The 26,678-nt window shown below is 33.3% G+C and overlaps 1 protein-coding gene across 1 annotated transcript; it reads right to left on the reverse strand.

Moving 5' to 3' along the window:
- On the reverse strand, positions 1–26,533 carry LOC124364527 (dr1-associated corepressor). Its single transcript, XM_046820084.1, has 5 exons — positions 26,278–26,533; positions 23,280–23,352; positions 20,043–20,136; positions 10,369–10,497; positions 1–4,767 (listed from the first exon to the last, which is right to left on the reverse strand). The coding sequence occupies exons 1-5, from the start codon at positions 26,317–26,319 to the stop codon at positions 4,434–4,436; spliced, it is 672 nt and encodes a 223-aa protein (XP_046676040.1). The 5' UTR covers positions 26,320–26,533; the 3' UTR covers positions 1–4,433.
- Positions 26,534–26,678: the final 145 nt, after the last annotated feature.

The raw sequence follows: 26,678 nt of genomic DNA on the forward strand, positions 1-26,678 counted from the left end.
TTAAGTTAAGGTGTATTTATTTCTACATAAATTATCTCCAACTGTCTTTTGCTATATACAACTCCTATTTAAATATTTTCATTAAGGTACATTTATTGCTAATTGTATTTGTTCAGTAACACCTAAAATCGTGCACACACACACACACACACAATCTTATAAATAAATATTATTTATAAAACACAATTATATTGTACTTTTTTGTAAAAAAAGTTGTACTCCTTAGTAAATAGTCTCAAATATATTGAAACATTTAAAGTTTAATAAAACTTGAAAAACTAAAAACTATTTTCACATACATTCTAAAAATCCCAATAATCATTTCAATCACCATTGATAGCTTATCACAAAATATGAATAAAATTGTCCAATGTTTCCTGAAAATTAATGTTACTGAGATTATTTTTTTTTATCTTCTTTTGACACTTTACCCGTAGCTTTCATGAAAGTTAGATCTGGCTGACAGAAAATTAACTCTAAATTGTCTTTCCTATCTGACCCTCCCATCTGTATAAATTGTCAGATTTGTAGAAGTACTTACGTAATGTTTACTCTATGTTAACCCTCTCCAGGTTGGATTACCGTGATGCACTTCTGGCGCTACCGGGCTGAATTGATTAAATTACTTGCTACGAAGAATATTTTCACATTATTATTAGTTTAACAATTATTTTAACAAAACTGTTACATATTATAAATTGTTGCAACGATTATTTAAAGTTTCTATAATATGATAGTATTGAAAAATGTTTAAGCTTATTCAATATCATGCAAACGCTGAATTGAACCTGTGCCATCTTAGTAGTAAAGAACGAATAAACTAACAAAAAACTCTGAAACATAATAAAAAGATGTCAGTAAAATGGTAGTTACAGAAAGTTAAAAATAGTTTAAATATTTGGCATGATAACAGCACAAGTTGGAGGCAATTGTGATCAAAAATGACTAAATCTCTGTTAATGAATAGATTGATAAAACATTTCATGTATTCCAAAAAGATTCCTTAGGCATAAAAACATGGTCAAGGGCAGCACTACACTTAACCACGCAACCGGTAAAAGATTTTCCTTTATTTAGTTCTTCATATCACCAATTATAATTTTGTTTGAATCAAAAACTTTGAATTTTATATATAATTTTTTTTAGTGGTGACTACACTTGAAATACTTAAATAATTATAAGGAAAATATTCCATGAACATTCATGAATAAAATGGTATCTAATATAATTATTTTATATTATACATATGATAATAAAATAAACATAAGGTAAAGTCAGAGGTACTTAAAACACTCTGCCACCGAAAGGAATGTGACTATTAGTTCCACAGGAGAGGGTTAAACACAAGCAATTTGTTTTTCTAACTGCATTGAAATTGGTTATAATGTATAGTCATTAAACCGCAAGTCAGTATTGCAAAATTTTGAAACTTGCTTCCACAAAATCTTAAAAGGCTATGAAAACCTTTAAGAAAAAGCTATATAATTGAGCTAACATAGATGAACTTGTAAGTAGACTCAACCAATCATTCCAGTTATTATTTTAACATTTGACTTATTCGATTCTTTTTCACTTTTAAACACAACTTTGTTAATATTATTTATAAAGTTAACATTGATATACTGCACATATACATGTAAATAGAGATCTTTTAACACTTTTTATTACAATTTTAGACCTGATAGTGATTACATATTGAATTTTTAAGATCTTACAGCATTAGTTTGTATACTTTGACTACATAACACATTCTCGATGAATGTGCAAGCAAAAAACTATTGTTTGATTGGTAAGCTAATCTAGCACAACTTCTATTGCTTTATAATTTTATACTGCAAACAAAACTGCCGACCAAATCTGACCATCATTTGTCTTACATTCTGCCATGAATATTTTGTCTTAAAAACTGGCATTAGGTGACACACCTCACCAAATAACAACACCAGTCTTCTACCATCCTACTACACAACCACTTTGTCTACTGAGGCTAGCGTTAGTAATGGACTTCTATGCAAGACTTTGACACCAACTGACCTAAATGCTGCTGGTTGTTTCAGCCCGACACAATATTGACAAGTTCAATTATTTCAGATAACTGGTTTAGTGAGAAAAAGTAATTTGTGTACTGGTAACAACATGACAGATTGTCAGTATTACATCACAACGTTCTCTGGTCATAGCATTTCAGACAGTATGTAATCTAAAATTTTACAGTTGTTGGTCAGTTATGGGTATAAATCCTAAATGGGATATACGATACCGGTCACACAACCAACCAACAAGGCAATTAAGAAAATAGTAAAAATATTCTTATGTTAGCTAACGTGTTAGTTATCCCAGGAGGGTTCACTTCTGGTTGGTTTATACCTTCCAGTTAAACCTACACTGGGTACAGCAAAACCGATGTGTCTTTTAAATCTGGGCAACCATAACAATCCCCAGCATTGGCATGTTACTAATTGCAAAAGTTGTGATATTGGGGTCCAAGGGTAGTTGATAAGTCTAGTCTACTGTGAAGGATTACTGTTTGAGTTTGCGGGGCTCCCTAAGTGTTAAAGACAGTTCCTAGCTTAGACATAAGGGCATTGCTATCTTTCCCTGCTTTTACTGGTACAGCCTCCCCTTCTTACATGACTGAAATGTAATGCCTCAATCCTTCTTCATGGATCTCGACAGGAAGCGCACCCTTGGCCATCCTGAGTATCTTGTCACTTCGGAAACAAAGCAAAGATCCTTTTAGGACTTAGTGTAATGAGAGGTGTGTCCGCTTTTTGTCCTTAGAAAACAGAAACAACAATGTTAATTACTAATTTAAAAATAAAAACAACCCATAAAAATAAAAAGATGACTTAACATTACAAGAGGTCTGAAATCCAAAATTATAGTTTATACATTCACACAACACAATCAAATGGACATCTAAAACAATTTTCACTCTAGAGCTCAAGTGACAATCTTTTACAAGTGGTTCTCCTATTATAAACACTAGATTGTTGCCTGGGACTCAGAAACTCAAGAACTTTTTTAATTCCACCAAAACAAAGTGAAATCAATAACATAATCTTAACATACTATCACAACTTAAAATAAGAAACTGCTAGATTTCTTTACATGAAACATTTGCCTTTACAATCTTAAATTTAAAATACAATACAAACTGGATTTTAAAACTTACATACACGCTCTAGTACACAATTAACAATGATCATTCCCAACAGTTATACTAAAATATAATATCAATAAGAAATTGATCACACATTCACCTCACAAGGGCATTAAGTTTGTCACTCATTAATGCAGGTTTATAGGTGGGACAGCTCTGAATGATCAGTGACAATGCTGTCTACATAGCAATAATTACATGGACTACTAAAAACCTTTAGCAGATTCTTGATTTTGAATCATTTTTCCTCACAACAGCATAAGTACAAATCACAATATAAAATAACTAAAGATCACATATCATTCCAAAAATTTATTCAGAATGGAAAATTGTATACAATGATTTAAAAAATTCTAAAATTAAGTTCAATGAAATGGCAAAGAAAACACTGTTAAGTCTTATTTCATTAAAAGGTAAATATTTACAACAATTTTTTTGAATGAGCAAGATATATTCCAAGAATAGAAAGGCAACAGCCATCGTCTTATTAAAAACCTGGACAGGACAATTTAGTGGTCCTCGATTAATTGAGCAGTGGAATAGAACAATAACTTGTTTATAAGGATGATTTTTACATAATTTCCAGTGTAAAAAGTTTAATAAAATTTGAGATGAAGATTTTTATTTAACTTTTATGCAATTTATTTTAATTTTAGAAAATGAAACCATCTGGACTCCAGATGATCTTACAATACAGTAAATGCTATGCTCTTGACAAATTACATTACCATGGGTTTTCACTTTAATATTCCCAATTTTAAATAGTCAGATACTGTTACTTAACACTCAACTCTGAGCTTGAGGTAATGGTTTGACAATACAGTAAATGTGGTGCTGAAATCAACAAGATTATCTGTCATCTGGGGCTTTGTTCCTGTAGGAAAAAAGGTTTCAAAAATCAAATTTGAACTCCTGTAAATTTATCTTAATATTTCAGAATACAAGATTTACTGATCTATTTTTTTAGTAGAACACATTTAAACTGTAGAAATCAGTAATTCAAAATTCTATTTCAAATAAATAATCATTTACAGTTATAATAATTAACTAATAAAATAAATTGTACAAGTAAGTGAAATCTGTTATAAAACTCATCACATACACAAAACCAAGGTTGTCTACATTTTGAAACTTAAAATTTAGGTACTGTAAATAAAAATAACAAAGGATGCACTATACAAAATTTCTTCAAAGAAATCCATCTTACTCGTCATTGAATGATTTGAAATCTGTCTTCTCTGACAATGTTTGGATCACAATCTTAATGTCCCTACGTATCGTAGTCTTCGTCCATGACAAGAACTGGTGAGTGTGCCACACTGGATGGCTCAGGATACGAATGAGAAGGTGGTTTATAGACAGGGACTGTAGGAGGGAGGTATCCGTGGCCCGTAGGGGGTTGATACCCAGGAGTTACAGGAGGCTGGTGGATACCAATCCTCTGTTCGGGGGTTGTTTCCGAGTAAAAGTTCGGTGCAAGGTGAAGCGTGGAACAGTTGGCTACAGCACTGTGAGGTTCTATCGTTTCGTTGTCATCAATGACTAATTCATCCTTTACTATCGTTTCTTGCTTTATAGTGCTGCTGCCACCAGTACTTCTTCTCCTGAAAAATATATTTCTTATAGGTACAAGCATTAAGTTCGTCTTAAAGTAAATAACTCAATTGATCAAATATCAAATGAAATATAAAGTTGAAATTTATGAAAACAATCTCAGAATTATTTGTAATAAATTACAATTAAGTTATTTGCTTCCATCAAAACATCCAGTTAGCACATTTCTAGTATCACCACCAAATGTCAAGTGCTATCGGAACAAGGTTTCCACATAGAATAGAATCACTTACACATATGTATATCCAACACCATATCTAAAAGTTAAGCAATGATTCTGACTTAATTTACTATCAGTTAACCCTTTTAACCCCGACGTCCGTACTATACGGACGTCGTAAAAATGGCGTCAACTCCCGACGTCCGTATAGTGCGGACGTGCACTTTTTATTACTTTACTGGCCACCTATTTCACCAAATGCTTTGAAATTTCACAGACTTGTGCACAAAGATATTTTGCATCGAAATATATTAGTTTGTAATGGTTTGACTTCGTATTTTGTCAGTCTGTGACTGAGCAATTGCAGTTCGTCTCGACTGACTGCTCACGCTTGTTGCAGACAGCTGTACATCACGTGGTTGTGCATATTCCGTTTTCTTCACAGTTTTAGGTTAAAGCAGTGTAAAGTACGTCAGTTAAAGTTTAGTTTATTATTTGTTTGATTTCAAAATGAGTAAAATACATCGTTCAAAGTCTCCCGTAAGTGAAAATACACTAATTAGTAACCTAGTTGCAAATGGTGTGGATGTGATTAGTGACGATTTGAGTGATGGATATCTTGAAAACATTTCTTCTGAATCAGAAGGGGAATTAGCAGAGGAAAGTGATAGTGAATTATCTGTAACTTATTTAGATGATATAGTTGAAGACCCAACTTTTGAACCCTTTGAAAATTCATCAGATGAGGACGTTGCTCAACCAGGAACATCATCTGGTAGGCCTACTGTTGCAATGAGTAACACAAAAATTGATGTTCCTCCACTTGTAAATAACGTAGGCCTATAATTTTTGTTTCCTTTTATTAAGGATAAAATATATCATAAAGAAAATGGGTATTTTTGTGTCAAATATTTTTTTATCTATATGGTTTCCATGATCAAACTTGAAATTTTTTCATTTTTATTTATTTTTTATAAATGTATATGTATGTAAAAAAAAATTACTTTCAAAATAATAATTTTATTTGTATATTTCTGTAAGCTACATGTATAATGAAGTGAAACAAAAAAAGAATTACCTAAATATCTTAAAAAATAACTGAGTTATGAATTTTTTACAAAACCCTTACATTTTGTCTGAAAATGGCTTGGGATTTCTGGCACATCACTTGATTTAATGGCCGGGGTTAAAGGGGTTAAAGAAGTTCTCTTAGCGTGACATCACTTACTTACATTTCTCTCAGCGAATAGTTTGGGTGCAATTATTTACTGGCTCAGTACACTCTATCCAACATTTCTATAGTATCCCAATGGGACTATTAAAACTAGGACTTGGCAACAGGTTTGTGAAGGAGATGAGTTGGAGAGGTTGGTTGACTTACTCCTTCAGACACCAGGGGCATGACTAATTCTTGTGAAGGCAAGATTGGTATTACTGAACAAATGGAACCGGAGGTATATACAGCAAAATGAGACCTAAATCTCAAATAAACAACTGGAAACTTCCTAAACTTCCAAACAGTGAAGAAGTTGTATGCTTTTCCTATTAAAGCAGTCCATAGTGCCACACTATTAGTATGCAAAACTATTTGGATGCAGTTTCTCTTTTAATTCTTAACCCTCCAAGCATCCCATGCTGGAATTCCAGTGAATTTAAACATGTGCGCAAAAGAACAACTCCTGAATGAGCTGGACGTGCCTGATAGGACTGATCAATATATCGAGTATTTTGGTACCCAATACGATAATTTTCAATAGGTATTTTGGCAACACTGACCAAAAACTTTCTACCCTTTTGTTGTCTGCCAGCTGGTCATTCACGAGCAGGTTGCTTTTGTTTACGGTGCGTTACTGTGTTGTTGTTTTTTTATGTTTATTCAGTACAATGGTGGAAGATTTTTATGGTAGATCAAGTGATTTGAGGGAATTATTTCACGAAGAAGATGGGGACATTGACAGTGATTTAGAAGCTGAAGAATGGCCAGACAGTGTATTGACTACTCATCAGGCAGTGGCGAGGAATACACACTGGACCTAGAAAACATTTCTTTATCTGACTCAGGTAAATCAGACAATGGAGATAGGTCTAATACCAATAACGGAAATACAGCAATACCATTACCACCTCCACAAACAAGTGTATGGGTTAGGGCTTAACCAACTGAACCAGAATGTAATGTTGGAAATAGGTTTCAGGTTAGACAGCCAGGAGTAAAGAATGTGCTACCAAGAAATAGTAAACCTACTGAGTATTTTTACTTATTTTTTACTGGTGCTGTATGGAACCACATAGTTAGTATGCTCAGAACAAAGGGAGATTCTGGAACAATGCCAACATATTCTAGATTTACAAGATATATCTTGTAAATCTTTTTCATAACTGTGGCAGACATAAAAAATGTTTCACTTGTATTTTGAATATGGGTTTGATTAGACAAAAGAATCTACATGCCTATTGGGACACTATGGCCTCACAGACAATACCTTTTTTCCATAAAGTAATGTCTTACAATAAATTCATGCTAATTAACTGTAACCTACATCTGGCAATGGCACCAACTCTCCGTCACAGATAACCCAATTATGATCCTTGGGTGAAAATTAGATTTTTATTAGACCAACTAAATAGAAAATTCAAAGCCTACTTTACTGCTTATCAAAATGTTTGTATTGATGAATCTGTAGTGGGAATGAAAAACTGTTGTGTGTTTATACAACATATGTCCAATAAAAAACATGCCTGCTAAGGAATAAAAAAGTTAGAAGTTTGTGATAGCAAAACCAGTTTCATTTTACATTTTAAACTTTATAGCGATAGTGATTTTTTTTTTTTAAGGAAACCTGGCACCTTTTACTGAAAACTTTTTCTTAAAAATCATACAAAAAGCAGGTTTGTTGAATAAAGGTCACCACTTATTGACAAATAATTTTTACACAAAAAAATCCCTCTAGCTGAGAAGCTTTTGAACCGTTCAACTTTTATTACTGGTACAATAAACAAAAGATCTAAAATTTATTTGCAAACAAGGCATTGGACAGAAATTAGACAACTGTGACCAACCAATGGATAAAAGGAATTTTATTGTAGGTATCATTGAGACACTGGCAGAAAATGATACTGTTCTACCAATACCACAACCAGGTCCAAGAGGAGATACGCTACTTCTCACAAGCTTACCCAACAAGAATGATCAGGTTTGCGTTGTATGCAACAATAAAAGCAGATTGGTGCCCACAGTACAATTGTGGCATCCACAACATTGTTACCCTTATTTGGAAGCCTTCTGGAAAAGGGAGGAAATGGAAGAGGCAAACCTTCCCCAGCAGCTCTTCTAAGATTTTTCTAAAAGAAAACTGTGTATCAAGTTCGGTGTATTGTAAATAGTGTTCTTAGTATAAACTTTTATGTAAGTATATAAACATCTTTTTCTAAATTACGTTTTGAAAATAATTGCTATTTTTAATTTGTTAATAACAATAAATAAGTTATGTTTATCTAAGTGAAAAGTTTAATGAAAAACTTATTTTTTGAACTTTTTTATTTGTAGGCTCTTAGTTTCAACACACATTTTTGGTGAGTGAACTATTTTAGTATTTCTTTACTAATAATTTATTACAGATTACAATGATTTGCTATAGTGTATGATTATTTCACTATTTTTTGCAAATTTTTATCTCAATTTCTTCAAAACTGTGAAATAATGGTGGACATTCAAGATGGTTTATAAGGGACGCTGGGAGGGTTAATTAATTATGAGGCCTTAGACAATATAAGGATCATGTTGCCAGCAAAGTATGTGGTGAGACTTAACCCTGAGTCACCATTAAAGTCATTGCTGTTTATCTCCATAATCGCTGGGCGGATCTTTTCATTTCTTTTTTAAAATTAAAGGTCTTAATTAGTTCTTAAAAAAGTACCCTTGTGCTTTTTTGATATATCTCTCTTTCTTTTGGAGTAAAACTGAAAAATAGCTGATTTAATTCCCTACTCCACTCATCCTTTCCTACAGAAACTTATAACATTTTGTATTAAATAATATTGTGTTTGAATAATTTCACTGTTAGGTTATAGTAAGCAACATTAATAATAAATTTACAACTATTTAAATATGGGTGAAAAGAGAGAAGTATAATACAAAATTTGAGTAACAAATACCGGAAGAGACGTCCTAAAAATAAAAAAAAAAAACTGCTCACAAATTTATTACAATTTTAACAGTTATATGTATTTAAAAACTAAATAAGCTAAAAAGTAACAACATATTTCTAACAAGTTTTTACAGTTCTCTTCTATACACTTTCATAATGGTATACAATTTTTTTTACAGCTGCAGCTGGATGTAGTGTAGTGGGATCTGCAATTGCACTGCAAAACTAAGTAACCAGGGCTTCTTTTGTCCGATATGATTTCTTTACAGGTTCATTGTTGGTTTTTCAAAACCAAACAGCTTCAAATCAAGTGGCTCGTACTAGACATTTCAAATGTTCTTCCATATCTATGTTTTATAGAGCATGTTGGTGTTAAGTATCTGTAGTGCATGGAATTCTGTCCTGGGAAATTCTATTCTATCAAATTTCAACTTGATATATCTTCTGGTTTCAAAATTACGCCTTGTTTGTTAGCTGTTCAAAATATGAACAAGTAAAAAGCTTCAACTGCCAGATGATTCAAAGCAGCACTTTTTAAAGTAGGTTTTTAAAACTAATTTAAAGCAGATTTTTTTGAAGATATTTAGCTTGTTGTGTCACAATCATTGAAAGCCATAACATTTGTGAGTGAAAAGTATAGGTTGGTAGTGTGGCACTGGTGGCAAGGTGCCACGGCCTCTACTATGAATTAGCCACTATAGCTACAGCAGCACATTGTATTATTATGAATTGTAGACTGATGCTTTATATTTAAAATCACTTATCACAAAACATATCACTAAATATAATTACACAAGAGTTGCAAGATAAATAATGAATATTTCAGTTTCCATTTTAATATTTTTCAACATTCCGATGAAACAGTCTGAGATGTGTAAAATGGTGTAAGGGTCTTTTTAAAGAATTTATTAAGACGTTTCATTAGAAAAAAAGAAATGAGAAGATACGTCTAGCGGTCACGGAGATAAAAAAATTTATAGTATTATGGGAAGGGCTTATTTGATTGACAGTTAAATTCCCACATAGGCTTACACTCAAAATTCAAACAAACATTACTATACCAAAATATTGCCTGTGAAATTTTCTCAATTACAGAAATAATATCAGAATAAGCCAGCTGGAAAATTAAGAGGCTAACACAAAGCTTTATTTACATTTCTGTAATTTATATGTTCATTACACAATCTCCCGTAGTATAAAATAAAGTGCTATTTCCTTAAAGTTCACATTCATAAGACTCAAATATATTATTTATATTTTACTCGATCAAGTTAGTCACTGACCTCTCTGGGATGTAAGGAACAAGGCCAGGACCAGCCGTCAATTCGTCTTCTCCATTAGACGAATCTTGGACTGTCTTCACTAGATCTTTCAGAAAGTCGAATCGCTGCTCCGACAATATACACTGCTTCCTAGAAACACCCATTCATTAATTATATGAATAAGTTCCATGGAATACAAAGGTTTGAAGATTTTTGTTTGCAGTTCTAGCCCTAGAGTTACTTAGCTCATGTGTTTTAAAATGTTCAAATCCTAAATACCAAAATGTGAACATAAAATTGTGTTGTGAATGTTGAGTTTAGCTCCAATTCACCTTCCTCTTACCTTAGCCCAGCGTCTGAAATCTGATACTGTCACAGACTTAATTCCTGGAATCTGAAGTCATATTCGTCTCAGGAGATCCAAAATGAGGTTATGGCGAAGAAGCTCAATACAAACATCATTTTGACTTCAGAGACAAAGATAAAAGGAATGTGAACTGAAGCTAAACTCAACATTCACATTGAATTAACCTCCCCACCATAGCTACATACGCTGTGTATATAAAAGTGTTACTGAACAAAAACTGTCATGTATATTATAGCACATGAGTGCATGGTAAAGAAATGCTCCTTTGATAAAACACAGTGTCTCCATTGAAAGTTCAGACATAAGGTATACAAACGAAGCCTACTCCATGAATGTGTTCGAAGTTTCATACTGATGGTTCACACCTAAGATTATGGGTAGATTTTGGAGTATATGGGTCAAGAGCAAGACAGTCAGTGTCCTTAGGAAAACAAGCTATGGTCTTGCCATAGGCTGAAATGTCCTGTTAATTAAGGAACAAAGAAAAGGTGCCTCAGTGTTCAGTCATTCGTTTTAGTAGGTTCCAGGAGTAAGAGGTGCAAAGGTCTATTTAGAACTTACTAAAGGATCTTGAACTGATCCCTCAGAAAGAGAAAATGTTTTTAGATCTCAGGAATTACAGAGTGAATTGCTTTAAATTTGAAATATGCACTGATCTGAAATAAAATTTTTAAGTATTAGGCATTCATTTAGAACTGAATTTATTGTTTCATGCCTACTACTGCCCTTTAAATTACCAATTTGAATATTATGACAATTTATAGTGAAACTAGTAATAGTCCAATACAATGTTGATGTACAAACTGTCCAAATTAACTAGCTTTAAAATATTTTCACAATTATTTTAAATAATGATGTCATTGGTCTAAACGATTTGATGAGATGCAAACTCTCCCCCTTGTCACTACTTATGAAACAATATAGAATATTACATAGATGTGTGATGGAAATCCACACAAATACTAGGAGCCATGCGTCTAATAAGTCATGGATCTTTTCAAAGCTTAAAACTGATAAACCATAAGAATTTCTTTAATTACCTGTTCTAAATTATATTTTAAACAATAGACAAAACTAACTAGTAGCAATTACTGTACCAATTACCATGACATACTTATTCAGATACATATGAAATAATGCACTTGCAAAAATTATTACCAAGAGGTTTATATTGTTTTCTGATTTATTTCAATACTTGGTACTAAAATAAAAAATTTACAGTGTACATTTTAAGCGTATTTACATAGAATGGATGTAAATTTGTATTACAAATTTCAACTGATGTCTATATTTAATTTCAAACACATTTGTTGTTTAATAACAAAATTCTATATGATCCAAACAAATTTATCATTTTCAGCAATTTGCTATTTTAATTTAAAGTAGTGTAATTAGTTGAGATTACTAGAAAAAAACTTTTGCAAATTTCTTTTGCAAAAGTTTTTCCAGAGAAGTTCTATCTTGGCCCAGTTTTTGGAGAGCGATGATGTATGAACGACGCCAAGAATTAGGGAATGTGTTTTCTAAATAGATTCTATTATATAAATTAAGGTGATCTTGTTTTCCATCCTCCGTCAGGTTCCGCAACATGGCATAATGTATGCTATCGGGACCTGGAGCAGAATTTGATGTCGCCTTTAGTGATGAATCGAGTTCATCAATAGTAAAGGGGAGCTTTAAAGGAGAGGTGTTATTAATATTTAAATTTAGAGGAAGTCTTTCTGTATTTGTTTTGAAATTTCGGAACTCCCTATTATAAGACGACGTTTTTGAAATTTCCGCAAAATGTGAGCCGAGTAAATTGGAAACTGTCAAGGGATCAGTTACCACATAGGTGCCATTTTTCAGAGCAATCAGAGAAGGTTGGGGGTCTTACAGCTAATAGATCGAAGCTTCCACCAAACATCAGATGCAGGAATAGTTTATTATATTGTTTTATTTGATCTGTGTAGTCCAGCCATCACTGCCGCCGTCTCTGTCTAAAAACCTGTCTTGCTTTTGCCCGTGCTCTTCTGTACCTACTTAGATTTTCTTCAGTCAGAGATCTGTTGAACTGTCTTAAACATTTTTGACGTTCCTTTAGAGCCACCGAACAGTCTTCAGACCACCAAGAAACCTGGCATTTGTTTGGTGAACCCGAGGATTTTGGAATGCTCCGCTCTGCAGATGTTATAATATTGGATGTAAAAAATATAGTGGCTGTATTTATGTCGTTTGATTGGGATAGTTTGAGAAATTATGTTCTTTTTGTACTCGTTCCAGTCAGCCCTCTTGATTTTCCACCTGGGACACCTGCCTGACAAAGACGGAAAGGATTAAAAAGCCACGGCAATGGGCGCATGGTCACTCCCTGACAGGTCGGGAAGTACGGACCAATGCACTCGAGTTGCCACGACCGGACTGCAGATTGACAGGTCGATTGCCAACCATATGCCAGTCCTAGGGCACATGTAAGTTACCGACTCGTCGTTGAGAACGACCGCTGCCACTTCATCCCACAATCCCGCAACCATGTTACCCCTCCGATCAGAATGGCTGGAACCCCAAGAGCGATGGTGTGCATTGAAATCGCCAACCATCAGGTAAGGAGATGGGAGTTGGCTGTAGAGATCACGTAGATCATCAAGAGATAAATCAAAAGGGGAAGGTGGAATATATATGGAGCAGATGGTTAGTTTAAAAGGAACGTCAATTGAAACTGCCACTGCCTGGAGGTTTGTGACGATGTTCAAGGCTCTAGCATTAACAGAAGAATCTGCTAAAATAGCCACACTTCCACAGGCAATTTGTTGGTGATGATCTAGGCGAAAGATGTCATAACCATTTTGTTTGAAATGAGTATGAGGAGACAATTTTGTCTCTTGTAGGCAAATAAATTTAGGTTTTCTTGCCTTTATAAGTAATTTTAAGTCTTCAAAGTGGCTTCTCAAACCATTAATATTCCATTGTAACAGCATTTTATATTATAATATTATATATTTTATTTTGTGCTAGTTCATCGTAATTTTTTTTCTTTGTTTAGATACAGGACGGAAATTACCATGAACAGTTTGGAACTCTGTCTGCATCTCCAAAGAGTCCTCAACCATATCATCATCAAGTGATAATTGGGAGGATCTGGACGAGGATGGATTAGTCTTTTTCACTAGGAGTTTGGATCTATTTTCTGATTTTGTTTGTATATTCTTTTTTAGTTTGTCGGCGAGTTTTTTCCTCTCTTCCAAAGATAAGGTGCGTTTCGCATTTTGTTGCACCTTATCCTTGAAAGTAGGAGTAACTGGGCGAGCTTGAATATGTGTGTTGGACTTAGTATGGGGCGTGTGGACTGCTTGGGAAGGGTTACTAGTAGAGGCCAACAGATGTCCGGAACCGGCTGCAAGCTGCTTAACCAAAGCAGCAACCTGCTCTGTTAAATTGAGCAAGGTGGTACATGACGGGCACTGTGGGGATTGGACTGGGGCTGAAGCAGCTTCAGAGTATGAGACTCCCTTTTTAGGGGTTGGTGCGATTCTTCTCCTATACTCTTTGCGGGCTTCGTTAAAGGAGAGTTTGTTTAGAGTGACAATCTTCAAAACTTCCTTTTCCTCTAGGTAAACTCTGCATTCCTTCGAGGTGGCCGCGTGTTTACCCTTGCAGTTCACGCATCTGACGTCGTTTTTGCAACCATCTTCTTGGTGGCCTTCATCGCCACAACGGGAACATGTCCCAGGGCCCGAGCACGTCTTAGTAGAGTGGCCGAATCTCTGACAACGGGAAACACCGCTGCGGATTTTTTGAAGTAAGACCGTACAGTCAGGGATAAGTATCCAGCCTTAATAGATTTTGGGGGTTGGGGAAATGCAAAGGTCAGAATTAGACCATGAGTAGGAACCTTTCTCCCATTCTCCGTCTGAAGCATCCTGACCACATTGGTTACCATTTCACATTGCAGCTCGTCCTTAATTTCTTTCTCACTACACTCCATCAGGTCACGGCAGAAGACGATCTCCTTGGAGGTGTTCAGTGAGGAGTGCGGATGAACGACGACTTCCACCTGATCGAAAAAACTCGTCATCTGAAGTAATTTCTTGGCTTGGATGTAGTTCGCAGCCTCCACCAAGATAGTTCCATTCCTTAATTTGCTTATAGATTTAGGCTGACCGCCTGAGAAAACAAATGCTTTATTAATAAGGAAAGGACTAATCTTTGTTAGAGTTTTGCCCTCGTCCTTATGACTCACGATTAGACATAGTGGAGTTGGAATGTTCATATTTTCAGCTCTTACTTTTTCTTCCACTTTCCTTTGTTTGATATATGATTCATTTTCAGAATCTGACAACTGTCGCTTCTTTTCTGGATCATTCAGATCTCTTCCTCCGAATTCTTGCCCCAAGGGTGGGGTGGTTTGTATATCCATAGATAAGGTCACCAGCGCATCGTGTTTAGTAGTGCGGGCCGATTCACCGGGAGCGGGCATGCCCTCGGGTGTCCCACAGACCGTAGCTTGGGGGACAACCCTACCTCAGTTCCCAGAGGCCCGGTTTCCATCGATTACCAAGTTGGGAATACGCGCACAACTTCGACTCGCACGTGGCAACAGGGGCTCCGACACCCCTGCCTACTGAACACTTCCTGACCAATGACCGAAGTGGCTGGCTTCTGAACCAGTACATGACTTACGCCTCGGCAGAGACAAGCTCACATCAGCTCTCACCGACACCAGATAGGGCATTTAGCACCAGCTTAAGCACTCCCAACGAGCTTAAGCACTCTCCATGTACTGGAACGGTCAGAGGACGGGTACTTATAAGACCCTGGAGGGGGATTTGGTAGGAATTAGGAAATGGTTAGGTGGGAAGAGGCAGTTTAACGTCATACCCAGGACGGTTTCTATATATCAACCACATATTTAAAAGATTAACACTGGGTATGACATGTTTTATATTTATGAAACATTTTAATTTACTTAAATATTTGAAATTAAATATTTCCCTTGTTATACAATTGCTTGCATTTCATATTTGAAATGCCTGCAAGTCCTTATGTAGCGATAAAAAAACTTATTTCTATTTATTTTACGTACAGGAATGTTATTTCAAAGGGTGTGACTTGGAAAAGATATCTTGACCAAAACCAATTCCACCACCATAAAGAAGATACTTGAAATTACTGATTTTCATTATTATTCTAGCATTTAATTGAAATTTTTTCTGCCAAATGTATTATTTACACTTTGATTTAGATAGAAATATTCAATGAAATTACTGATGAAGATACTTTATGTTTTCTAGTAAAGATTCATTTAGAACTGAATTTATTGTTTTATGCCTACTACTGTCCTTTAAATTACCAATTTGAATATTATGACAATTTATAGTGAAACTAATAATAGTCCAATACAATGTTGATGAACAAACTGTCCAAATTAACTAGCTTTAAAATATTTTTACCGTTATTTTAAATAATGATGTCATTGATCTAAACTATTTGATGAGATAAAGTAAAGCCATAAATAGATTATAATGCATAAATAAAGTACAAAAATACTGTAAAATATAACTCTAAAATCCTGAAACAAAATGCCTCCACTTATAAAACTAATTAATACAGTCTTGAGTCATCTGTAAATATAGTAAGTCTTGTTTTACTTAACATGTACATTGGCAGTGAATATTGTATACACGATGGGACCAAGAACACTTCTTTCACAAACTGAATAGTACAGTAGATGTGCTTGATTATATATATTGAACAGTGAGTGTGTCCCAATTCTATTATAAAACAGCTACTAGTTAAATCAAATCATAAAATATGAAATAGAAATAGGGAGATATAATCTTGAATCTATACAGCAATCTGTCATGTGACACTTGGTATAAAACAACTGATTCACATCTAGAAATGCAATAGAGATTTTTTTGTTTTTATTTTTAATTTAGTATTAAGTATTCAATGGCCTTTCTCTTTTGCATTTTTTGATCAAGATTGATATTCTGATATTAAGTGTTTAACTTAACATATAGTTGCAATTCCTTTAAATTAAGTTTTTCAAATAGTTGTGAAAGGACTAGTAGAACAGGTCTGTATGAGGATATAAGGTTTTGGTATCACACCTATTACTACTTTACTTATACTAAAGTTACCATTAACATTCTTTTTCATGGTAATACCCTTTTTTCAAGGAGATTTAAGAGGTGCTTAAATGCTTTTTTAGTTTATTCTTTTTATCAGCTGGACAAACTTCATAATGAATCTCTAATAAAAGATATTAATTATCTTTGACTTGTTATACGTTCATATTATATATAAGAGATCCTAAGCTTTGGCAGAAGTAAAGTATAGACCAGGAAAAAAGTTTATTTAATGAAATGCAAAACTCAATGCACTACTAACAGCGATTCCTTAATATTTGTCCTCAAAATAAGGTTTGCATATATTGCATTGTAAACAGTTTATACCAAAAAATATATTGGCTATCCAGAAAGTAAAAAAATGTTTGGCTATTCTGGTGTTGGGCTGAGCTACAACCATTGTCTTGGTACACTGAGTATGCATACAGCTATGGTCCTCCTAATCTGCTCTCTCAAGCCTGTTAAAATGTGTGCTGTAATAAGGTGCGTTCCAAAAATTCTAAAAGAAGAACGCAAAACCCAGAGACTGGCTTCCTTATTGATCTTCTACAAACATTACAACAACAAAAATGGTAACAAAGTTATTGATCGTATCGTAACTGGACGGGACTTATGTGACGCATTTAAACTGTGATAAACATAAAACTGATAGAATGGTGCCTTACACTGAATTGAATGATAGTGTAAATATGTTGAAATCACAGCCAGCAGATTTCTACAGAGAAGATATTGAAAAAAATGTCATGGTATAACTGCCTTAACTCTTCCTGTGCTTATTACGGAAAATCTCAAGCGGTTAAATTTGCACGTATGAATTTAAGATTTTTTTTTGTCGTGAATTTTAGATTGTAATACCAATGATAGAATTCACCAAAGTGTTGACTGAAAGTTAGACAACAGCTGTACTCCATTCATTGTTCCACCACTTTCAACTTGACACGCGCATTTGATGGGGTTTCCCGTATAGCAAGAGGGCCAGTGCAACTCTTAAGACCGGTATGTAAGCTTTATTTTGTTATGTTGGGACTAATAGGAGTTTATTTCTTTGAAATAGTGATTGCATCTGTGTTTGCAGTGAATTCTTTTTATTTTTATATTAAATTAATTATAATAACGGCTAACCCTGATGATAAAGACTTTGATCAATTCGTCAGTAACATTATAAAATATACAAAAATCATTTCAGGTTTTATATTTTTTGTCCTACAACTTTAGAAACCTACATTAAACCTTTAAGAATATGGACGCCATATGACGTTTTCTTTTGATAGGCTAAAATGAGTAATGGATGAAATCCAAAAAATTACCAAAAGGAGTAAAAAATTAAAATCTTTAAAATCTCTTAAATTATTTAAATTTGAAAGCTTAACCCTTTTAACCCCGGCCATTCAATCAAGTGATGTGCCAGAAATCCCAAGCCATTTTCAGACAAAATGTAAGGGTTTTGTAAAAAAATTCATAACTCAGTTATTTATTAAGATATTTAGGTAATTCTTTTTTTGTTATACTTCTTTATACATGTAGCTTACAGAAATATACAAATAAAATTATTATTTTGAAAGAAATTTTTTTTAAATACATATACATATATAAAAAATAAATAAAAATGAAAACATTTCAAGTTTGATCATGGAAACCATATAGATAAAAAAATATTTGACACAAAAATACCCATTTATTTTATGATATATTTAATCCTTAATAAAAGGAAACAAAAATTTAGGCCTACCTTATTTACAAGTGGAGTAACATCAATTTTTGTAAAGCTGTGTACATTTTTCTTTTTGCCATTTCTGGGCAAGGCAATGTAACAAGACCTTTGAAATTCACAGTACTTAAAATAAACATAAAACCAAAGTTATTTCTGACAAAATAACTAAAAATGTTCATAATCTAAATTTTAAAAAAATTTTTAAACAATATTTACATCACTACAAAATGTTTTAGCACTTGTGGTCACCAAAACAATTGGGGTCACTAATCACATCCACACCATTTGCAACTAGGTTACTAATTAGTGTATTTTCACTTACGGGAGACTTTGAACGATGTCTTTTACTCATTTTGAAATCAAACAAATAATAAACTAAACTTTAACTGCTGTACTTTCCACTGCTTTAACCTAAAACTGTGAAGAAAATGGAATATTCACAACCACGTGATATACAGCTGTCTGCAACAAGCGTAAGCAGTCAGTCGAGACAAACTACAATTGCTCAGTCACAGACTAACAAAATACGAAGTCAAACCATTACAAACTAATATATTTCGATGCAAAATATCTTTGTGCACAAGTCTGTGAAATTTCAAAGCATTTGGTGAAATAGGTGGCCAGTAAAATAATAAAAAGTGCACGTCCGCACAATACGGACGTCGGGAGTTGACGCCATTTTTACGACGTCCGTATAGTACGGACGTCGGGGTTAAAAGGGTTAATAAAAAAGGACTACGTGTTCTAGAAGTCAATATTTCAGTACTTTTTCAAAATCAAATATCTTATTTCCTCACTACGGCAGAGTCAATCAATATTGTCTGCCATTTAGACAACAGTAACAAACTAGATGGTTGCTCAACAAATATTTAACTCTAAATATGGCCACAGTATGCAGTATATAAAGAATGGCTAGTATAATGTGGCGGCATATTCTGACAGCAAAGCGATGCGCTTGCGTTGCGACCTTGAGTCAGTGGCTTCTACCAGGTGTCTACTGGTGGTAAAATCAGATTACAAGAGATTGTGAGCACAAACATGGAAGTTAAGTATGTTGCCGATAGATGGAACCACTTTACAGACAAATCTACATAAAGGCAATCAGTAATAGCATCACATTTACGATAATACAAAAATACAGAGGCTAAACGTCATATGACGTCTGTACTCCTTTGGGCCACTATAAAAATATACGTCATATGACGTCCTTACTCATAATGTATAGTTTACACGCACTCCTCAAAGGGTTAAAATAAAGCTTTAAACAAATTTTTTTTATGTATTGTATTAGCACATTAGAGGGAAGTACAAAATTTATATTCACCAATTTGAATGGTGATTATGTACAAAAAAACTGCGGAATTTCCCATTCCAAGTATATAATAAAATCTGGTTTTCCATTTTCATACTTTTTCACTTCACCTGTGTCTGTTACTTTCTCAACAGCCATTGTATTAATGCTAATTCGTGATAAATCTTTATTCAAAATTATAAAAACAATACTCACATATGTGAAGGGCTGAGTGTCTTGGCATTCTTGGCACTGGTGATCTGCATGGCCTTGGTCAGCAGTGAGCCTACAAACAGCTCCAGGGTACGAGGTAAACAGTTGTCAAGGAATACTACTATTGTAATCAAACTGACCTACCTTGTAACTTTGCTATTGGGCCAGTGAAATTCAGAAGATAGAAAAAAATGTATACCTATATTAAAGAGTTATATAACTTTGTAGTTTACAATCATTATAGTTAACATAAAGTAGATAAAACCAATCTTCTATTGTATATTCAAAAAAGGAACTAAAATTAAGATCATACAGGCACATAAATATGAAACATTTACTTTTATACATTTTACCAGCTTCTTCTTATTGGAAACTAAATGCTTAATTTATGAACAAACACTCCAATAAATGACAAATTTTTATTCAACAAAAATACAAATTTGTCATTTATTGGAGTGTTTGTTCATAAATTAAGCATTTACTTTTATGTTATTTACTTGTTCAAGTAGAAGTTTTTATTTGCCTTATTAAAGAGGTAATCTATTATCACCACTACAGTTGAAACAGTCAATGAGAGATTAATGATAAAAACTAAAAAAAAATAATTGGACATCATTTACATTACATTGGTGCATCCCTCACATTCAATTCCAGGTTTCTTAGTTTTATCAATTTCAATATATTCATAAATAAAGCCCTCAGAACTATTTACAATAGAAAACAATAGTGGTTTTACAATTTGAAATGTTACAACTTTTTTAAAAACTTAATTACCAAGAAACCTAGATATACATGTTGGGAATAGATACACGTACATAAACAAATTTTCTTTATACGTACACTGTAAGGCCGCTAAACCTATAAAAGGACAAATCTCTGTACAACTATGCCACCGATATAACTCTCCCCCCCCCCCCCCAGTGTAGGAAACAGTGAGAGAAGAAAACTAAGCCCAAAATCGAGGGGGGTTGTTAAAATTAAACATTTTCAAGGTAATTATAAAGTTTTTCCCTTGGTCTGATAGTTTTCCCTACAGGTGTAAAGACTGAGCAGATGTTGAGTATTGAGTTCCCGTGTCCTATTTGTACACGTCCAGTATTGTAGTTTTTGTTGTTTTGGTTTCATGTTTATAACACTGGAAGACTAATGTTTTATTATAATATAGTCTACATTGTTACCAAGACACTTAACATGGTGGTTTTGCAATGTTTCAACAAAAGTCAATTAATAAAACTTTAATTATGAAAATACTAAATAAGGAAGTAAGCCAACTTTAAAATAATTAAAAATGAATTTTGGGCTACGCATCTGCTGATGTGGATCCACATTTTCCATATAAAAAGTTACACCTTTGTTTTGTTTTTTTTTTTGCTCATAGTTATTAAATAAAATGTAATTTAATCTTTAGAGCGCCATGCTAAAATTGACTAATTTCTCTTTAGCGCTCATTTATTGAAAAAAGCCAAAGTTAATTTTTGAAAACACCTTATTTTTTAAAATATTTGTAACCTTTATGAAAAGTTAGAAAAAGAATAATGGTAATTCTGAGCAATTACTGGGTCAACCCCAAACTTATTCATATTTTACTATGGTCAGAAGGATGTTCTCAGAAAGCAAGAAACATAATTCAAGTCCCGCAAGGTCGTCCTACAGGTTGCCGAGCGATAAGAAGGTTCAAAGTCCACGCAATAACAGTGGCTTGCGGGAGACGTGCGGAAGGCCAGTTGTGACAGTACCGTTATGGCTAGTGGTTCCTCCGATAATCCTTTTTTATGTGATGGGTGTGAGAACACGTTACTTAGTTTCACGGTTTCAAGTGAAGATCAGGAAAAGTTAAAACGTTTTTTATACGAACACGGCGTTTTGCAACGCACCAAAGTTTAACCTCTAGAATTTGACATTTTACTGATAGGTACTATCTCGAGAGATGTTTTTCTTTCGTTGACATCAGTGCAGGGCAGCCGAAGCCCGCGCTGATGGCCCCGTCTCAACTCGATAACAACTAATTAATTTGTAGCTCGAAATTTAAGAAAAACAATATTGTTCATTTGGATCAAAATTCTACTCATTTCAGTATTCTTTTTCATTTACGTTAACTTTCCGGGGCATAAATTATGTTTTTTTTAATTTCACATACATCTCTAGATTATCATAGTAAAATATGAAAAAGTTTGGGATTGACCAAGTAATTGCTCAGAATTACCAGAATAATTAATTTTTTTTGTAAGATTTCTGGGTCAAAATGTATATATTTTGTTTTATTGTTAAAACATTTGCTTGCGCTAAATTTGTTTTCTCTGCACCTTCACTGTATTAAAAGTGGAAAGAAGTAAAACTAATGTTTAATTTCATCAGTTTTATTATAAATATATTGTAATATATAGAACATGAATGTATAAAATCAAATACATTGTTTTTAAGTAAAGCGCACAGTGGTTGGACTATGACTAGTGATCACTATAAACAGATGCAGCAGCACCTAGCGACATCTAAGAGCTTCAAGAATGTATGATATAACAGTTTCAGGCTAGATCTTCAATTCATTCAACATAAACTCAGTTGTTCATTGAAGATTTGTAGCAAAATTTATATGGTTTGAAAGTTTCTAAAGCTGATTGAGAACATTTGTGACATTAGTTTTTTACAGACCTCTGCACAGTGTACCAGTAGAAAAGAGGTAAAAAAGCCTTCATAAGAAGAATTACTTTTTTGTTCCTACTTTGGTGGTTGTGACTCAGTTATTGAACATACTAGCAGCACTAATTCTTGGAACAATTTGGAATTATCTGACAAAAAGAAAATAGAATATGAACCATGACTAAACTAGTGATCTTCAAGTTGAGCTTGTTTTTATTTAACTTTAAAAACATGTTTAGGTCTCTTGCACACACAAACAAACATGCTAATGTACACGATATTCTTAGAAAGTTCTGTGCACAATAAGCTTAACTGACGTGCTGGGAACTAGGACACCTCGTCTCCTTTTTTCTTTGATAGTTCTACTTGTCAGGTGTGAATGGACGATGAGGAGTAGACATATATGAGCCTTGTGAAAAAATTTACATTTACTTTTTATAGGGACTATTAATATGCCCAATAAGATTTGTTATATTTGTTTGTCATATAATTAACTTTATTGTTGCTGCAACTTAATTATGAACATAACAAAGCTAAGCTTAACCTATATTTATGTAGCACACATAGTAAGAAAAATATAATCTACCAAATTGTAAAGGATATAAATAATAACTGGAACAGCCTGAGCAACTTTTCCAACCTCCTCATCGGTCTGCATTATTTTCTTGATTCTTCCCTAGAATAAAAATTAGAAGATAAGAAAAGAATACTTTTTAAATTTTTTTATGTATATTAAAACACACACACACACATACATCTTTATATATATAATTATATTATTATATTTCAACAGGTTTCAAAGTCTTCTCAAATGCATTTTTTTGCAACGTCGTATTTGTTCTGACTTTTCTTGAAGCGAAACACTATTTGATTTCCACCTTTAATTCTAGTTTCCACCTCCTACTACAAACAAGACACTTCGGATTTAAGGAGCTAGCTCCTTTTCTTCCAGCCATTTAAAACATTGCTCAGTGTTTATAAAAACATTTTGAGCCAATATTTGCATATTCATTGCCATTGTTCTTGTCATTGTCACTAGCCTTCTCCTACATAAACGAAATAACAATAGCTGGTATTGATGTACTAGCAACAGCTGGTAATGACGTCACTAGTCTAAATAAAGAAAGCTGGCAATGATTATTTATGAATATCTATAGATAAAATGTCATATTCGATAGTATCGATATTTAAAATCAATAATAATCATCCGATTCTGTTTGTGGCCACTTATTATACTGTAGCCTTTGTTTGTTATTCCTCCAACCCAATCACATAACGTAGCTATGATTAGAAGGGTTAACTCAAATCAAGTGTTGACTTTAACCCTGTTATGCCCTATTATTATGCCTCCCCCTCCTTAGTTTGTTATTCCTCCAACCCAGTCAAATATTGTAGCTATGCTAGGAAGGGTTAATTCAAATCATGTTGATTTTAACTCTGTTATCCCTTTCTCTTGCGTCTCCCCTTCATTATTTTGTTATTCCTCCAACCCAGTATCATAACGTGGGTATTTTTGAAAGGATTAATTCAAATCAAGTGTTGAGTTTAACCCTGTTATCCCCTTCTCTTATGTCTCCCCCACCTTAGTTTGTTATTCCTCAAGGGTAGAGTACGATAAGCGGACCCGGTTTTATATTGATTCTAGTATAACCGATTTAATATTTATATATTGAATACAAGTCTACAAATTACATCAACATATTTAAATTCATAATACCAATCATATTTGAAATTAAAATAGTTAATGTATAACATATAGTGAAAATCTCATAAATAATAATGGAGCTATAACGATCCAACACAATTAAAACTGGAAATAGGAAAACTTATAATTAATAACAAAATGATAGCAACACCCCAAACATTTATAATACAAAATACTAAATATGCGTAGCTATTTATGTTTTCTCTGGGTATCAATGATTAAAGAATTTCTAGAAGTTGATGTAAGCATCCTCTTTGGGTACGGTCCAATAAGCGGACCCGGTTTCTTATATCGAAGAATATAATCATCGATACCTAATATTCGCATATCGAATCATAGACTATCAATCGATATAAAAGTAATAACAATCATAATATGTTTAAATTAAAATGTGAATTTAATGATAATAAATAATAAATGAACATAACCAAAATCAGGGAAACTCATAACTTTAACTAAATGAAACAGAACGAAAACGTTTTTACTAAAGTTGTGTCCACCATTACCTTCTTTTTTTTGCATCTGAAGACGACCATGTTAGCTCCTCTGACAGTTACATTTGTTACCTTTCCACAAATATCACATAATGGATTCTTAGGTACTAACCCAACATCCTGAAGCCATAAAAAACATATTTTATCGTCTTTTAAAGCAATTTCGTGAAGCTTCCTAAGATTGACGGCCATTTTAATACACAATGTTACGTGAAATTTAAAATATTACCTTAATTGTATTATTTGAAAGTGTTTACAGCTGTTCATGTAGATTATTTAAGTTGTTAAAAATAATTCATCAGTATCGATTGATTATATCGATGGTTATGATTAAGTAATATCGTTTGCCAATTTCGATATAAAAAAACCGGGTCCGCTTATTGGACCCTACCCTCCTCTTTAACAAAAATGTACTTCTCTTCTGTACAAATAATCATATATATTACTTGCAAGCAGGTCGACTAATGCCACTTTTTAAACTTCCTTTTATAGTCCTCCACGAGCTTTTGACTGTGTTATTGTCTATAAAAGACAAATACGTTAATTGACAAAAGGCAATGAAAGTGTTTAAAAGTTGATACAAGTTATTTAATGTTCAAGAATCAGTATCAGTTCATTACATCCAATAGTTTAGGCCTAGTTATATCTTTTGTCAATATCAATATAAAAAAACGGGTCTGCTTATAGTACTCTATCCTTCAACAAACCCAAATTCTCTAAATCAATGGACTATTTGGCATATGGCCATAAATTTTCTAATATGTAATGTTAATAACTAAATCCAATGTAATAAAGACAGTTTACATTGTCAGGAATATATTAAAGATGCTTTTAGATCGTGGTAGTGTATGTCCCAAAACTCTATGTTTATGTAGGCCACTGTGCCTGATTTCTATGCAATAGGGCTACATGATTTGTCAGTGCTTAATAATTCTTTGTGAAATGAAAGTAGGCTATACCCTATTGCCATAAAATTGTTGAAAGTGATTTTAGGTAGCCCTAATGTGGTTTAAGTAAATATTACCCTAAATATATTTATCTTTGGCATAAGCCTATTTAAGGAAGATTTGTTTTTCCTACTTGCAATAGCTGAGTTCTAATACAAAATAGTATAATAATTGTGTCTATTACACACTAACTAGACTAAAACCATTATACAATTATATGCCTATCTTATTAATAACTAAAGAGTTAAAAGATAACCTGTTCTGTTGATATGCTAGACTAGTAGGCACATATTAGACTAACTTAAAAATAGGCTAGGTTTATTTTAGAGCAAAAGTTAAATGTTTTAAAATAGATAAATAGTTTAACTAATTGTCAGCGTTTATCCCATAATAAAATAATTATAGCGAAATTAAATGTCAACTTAATGTTCATAATCTCACTCGAAGATACTTACAGCGGGAAATCTGGCATTGTATTTCTTCTTTTTGCTAGGCATTTTATAACTTTGAGATATACACCCGACTACTTAACTAAACTCACCACACACTAACTGTAGTAATAGGACATGACAATATGTATTCACAATTCACAGCACTACTAAGAGAGAGATACCTAAACCCATAACTGGAATTTTTGCATTAACCTCATCAAAACAGCCAAAACCTCAAGTTAAAGTTCTACACAAAATCGTGGAGTTGATATTTGGGTGGCAGTTGATTGGCCATTACATTTTTTTAGACTATGTAACAATAGAAGTGTTGCTGCAGACTTCTGGCAAATAAAAGTAATATTTCCCTTTGGGTTGCTGTTAGTTACACAAATTTACCTTTATCTCACACAGCATATTGAATAACT

Source organism: Homalodisca vitripennis, chromosome 6 (assembly GCF_021130785.1).
Source record: "Homalodisca vitripennis isolate AUS2020 chromosome 6, UT_GWSS_2.1, whole genome shotgun sequence".
In the NCBI taxonomy this organism is placed as follows: domain Eukaryota; kingdom Metazoa; phylum Arthropoda; class Insecta; order Hemiptera; family Cicadellidae; genus Homalodisca; species Homalodisca vitripennis.

Bases quoted from the DNA above. Each gene is read 5' to 3' on its own strand.
- LOC124364527 (XM_046820084.1), bottom strand. From the start codon at position 26,319: ATGCCTAGCAAAAAGAAGAAATACAATGCCAGATTTCCCGCT. The intron at 23,353-26,277 runs GTAAGTATCTTC...TTTTTATTCTAG, and splicing joins ACAATGCCAGATTTCCCGCT to GGAAGAATCAAGAAAATAAT. The intron at 20,137-23,279 runs ATATCCTTTACA...ACAACTGTTTAC, and splicing joins GGCTGTTCCAGTTATTATTT to CTCGTACCCTGGAGCTGTTT.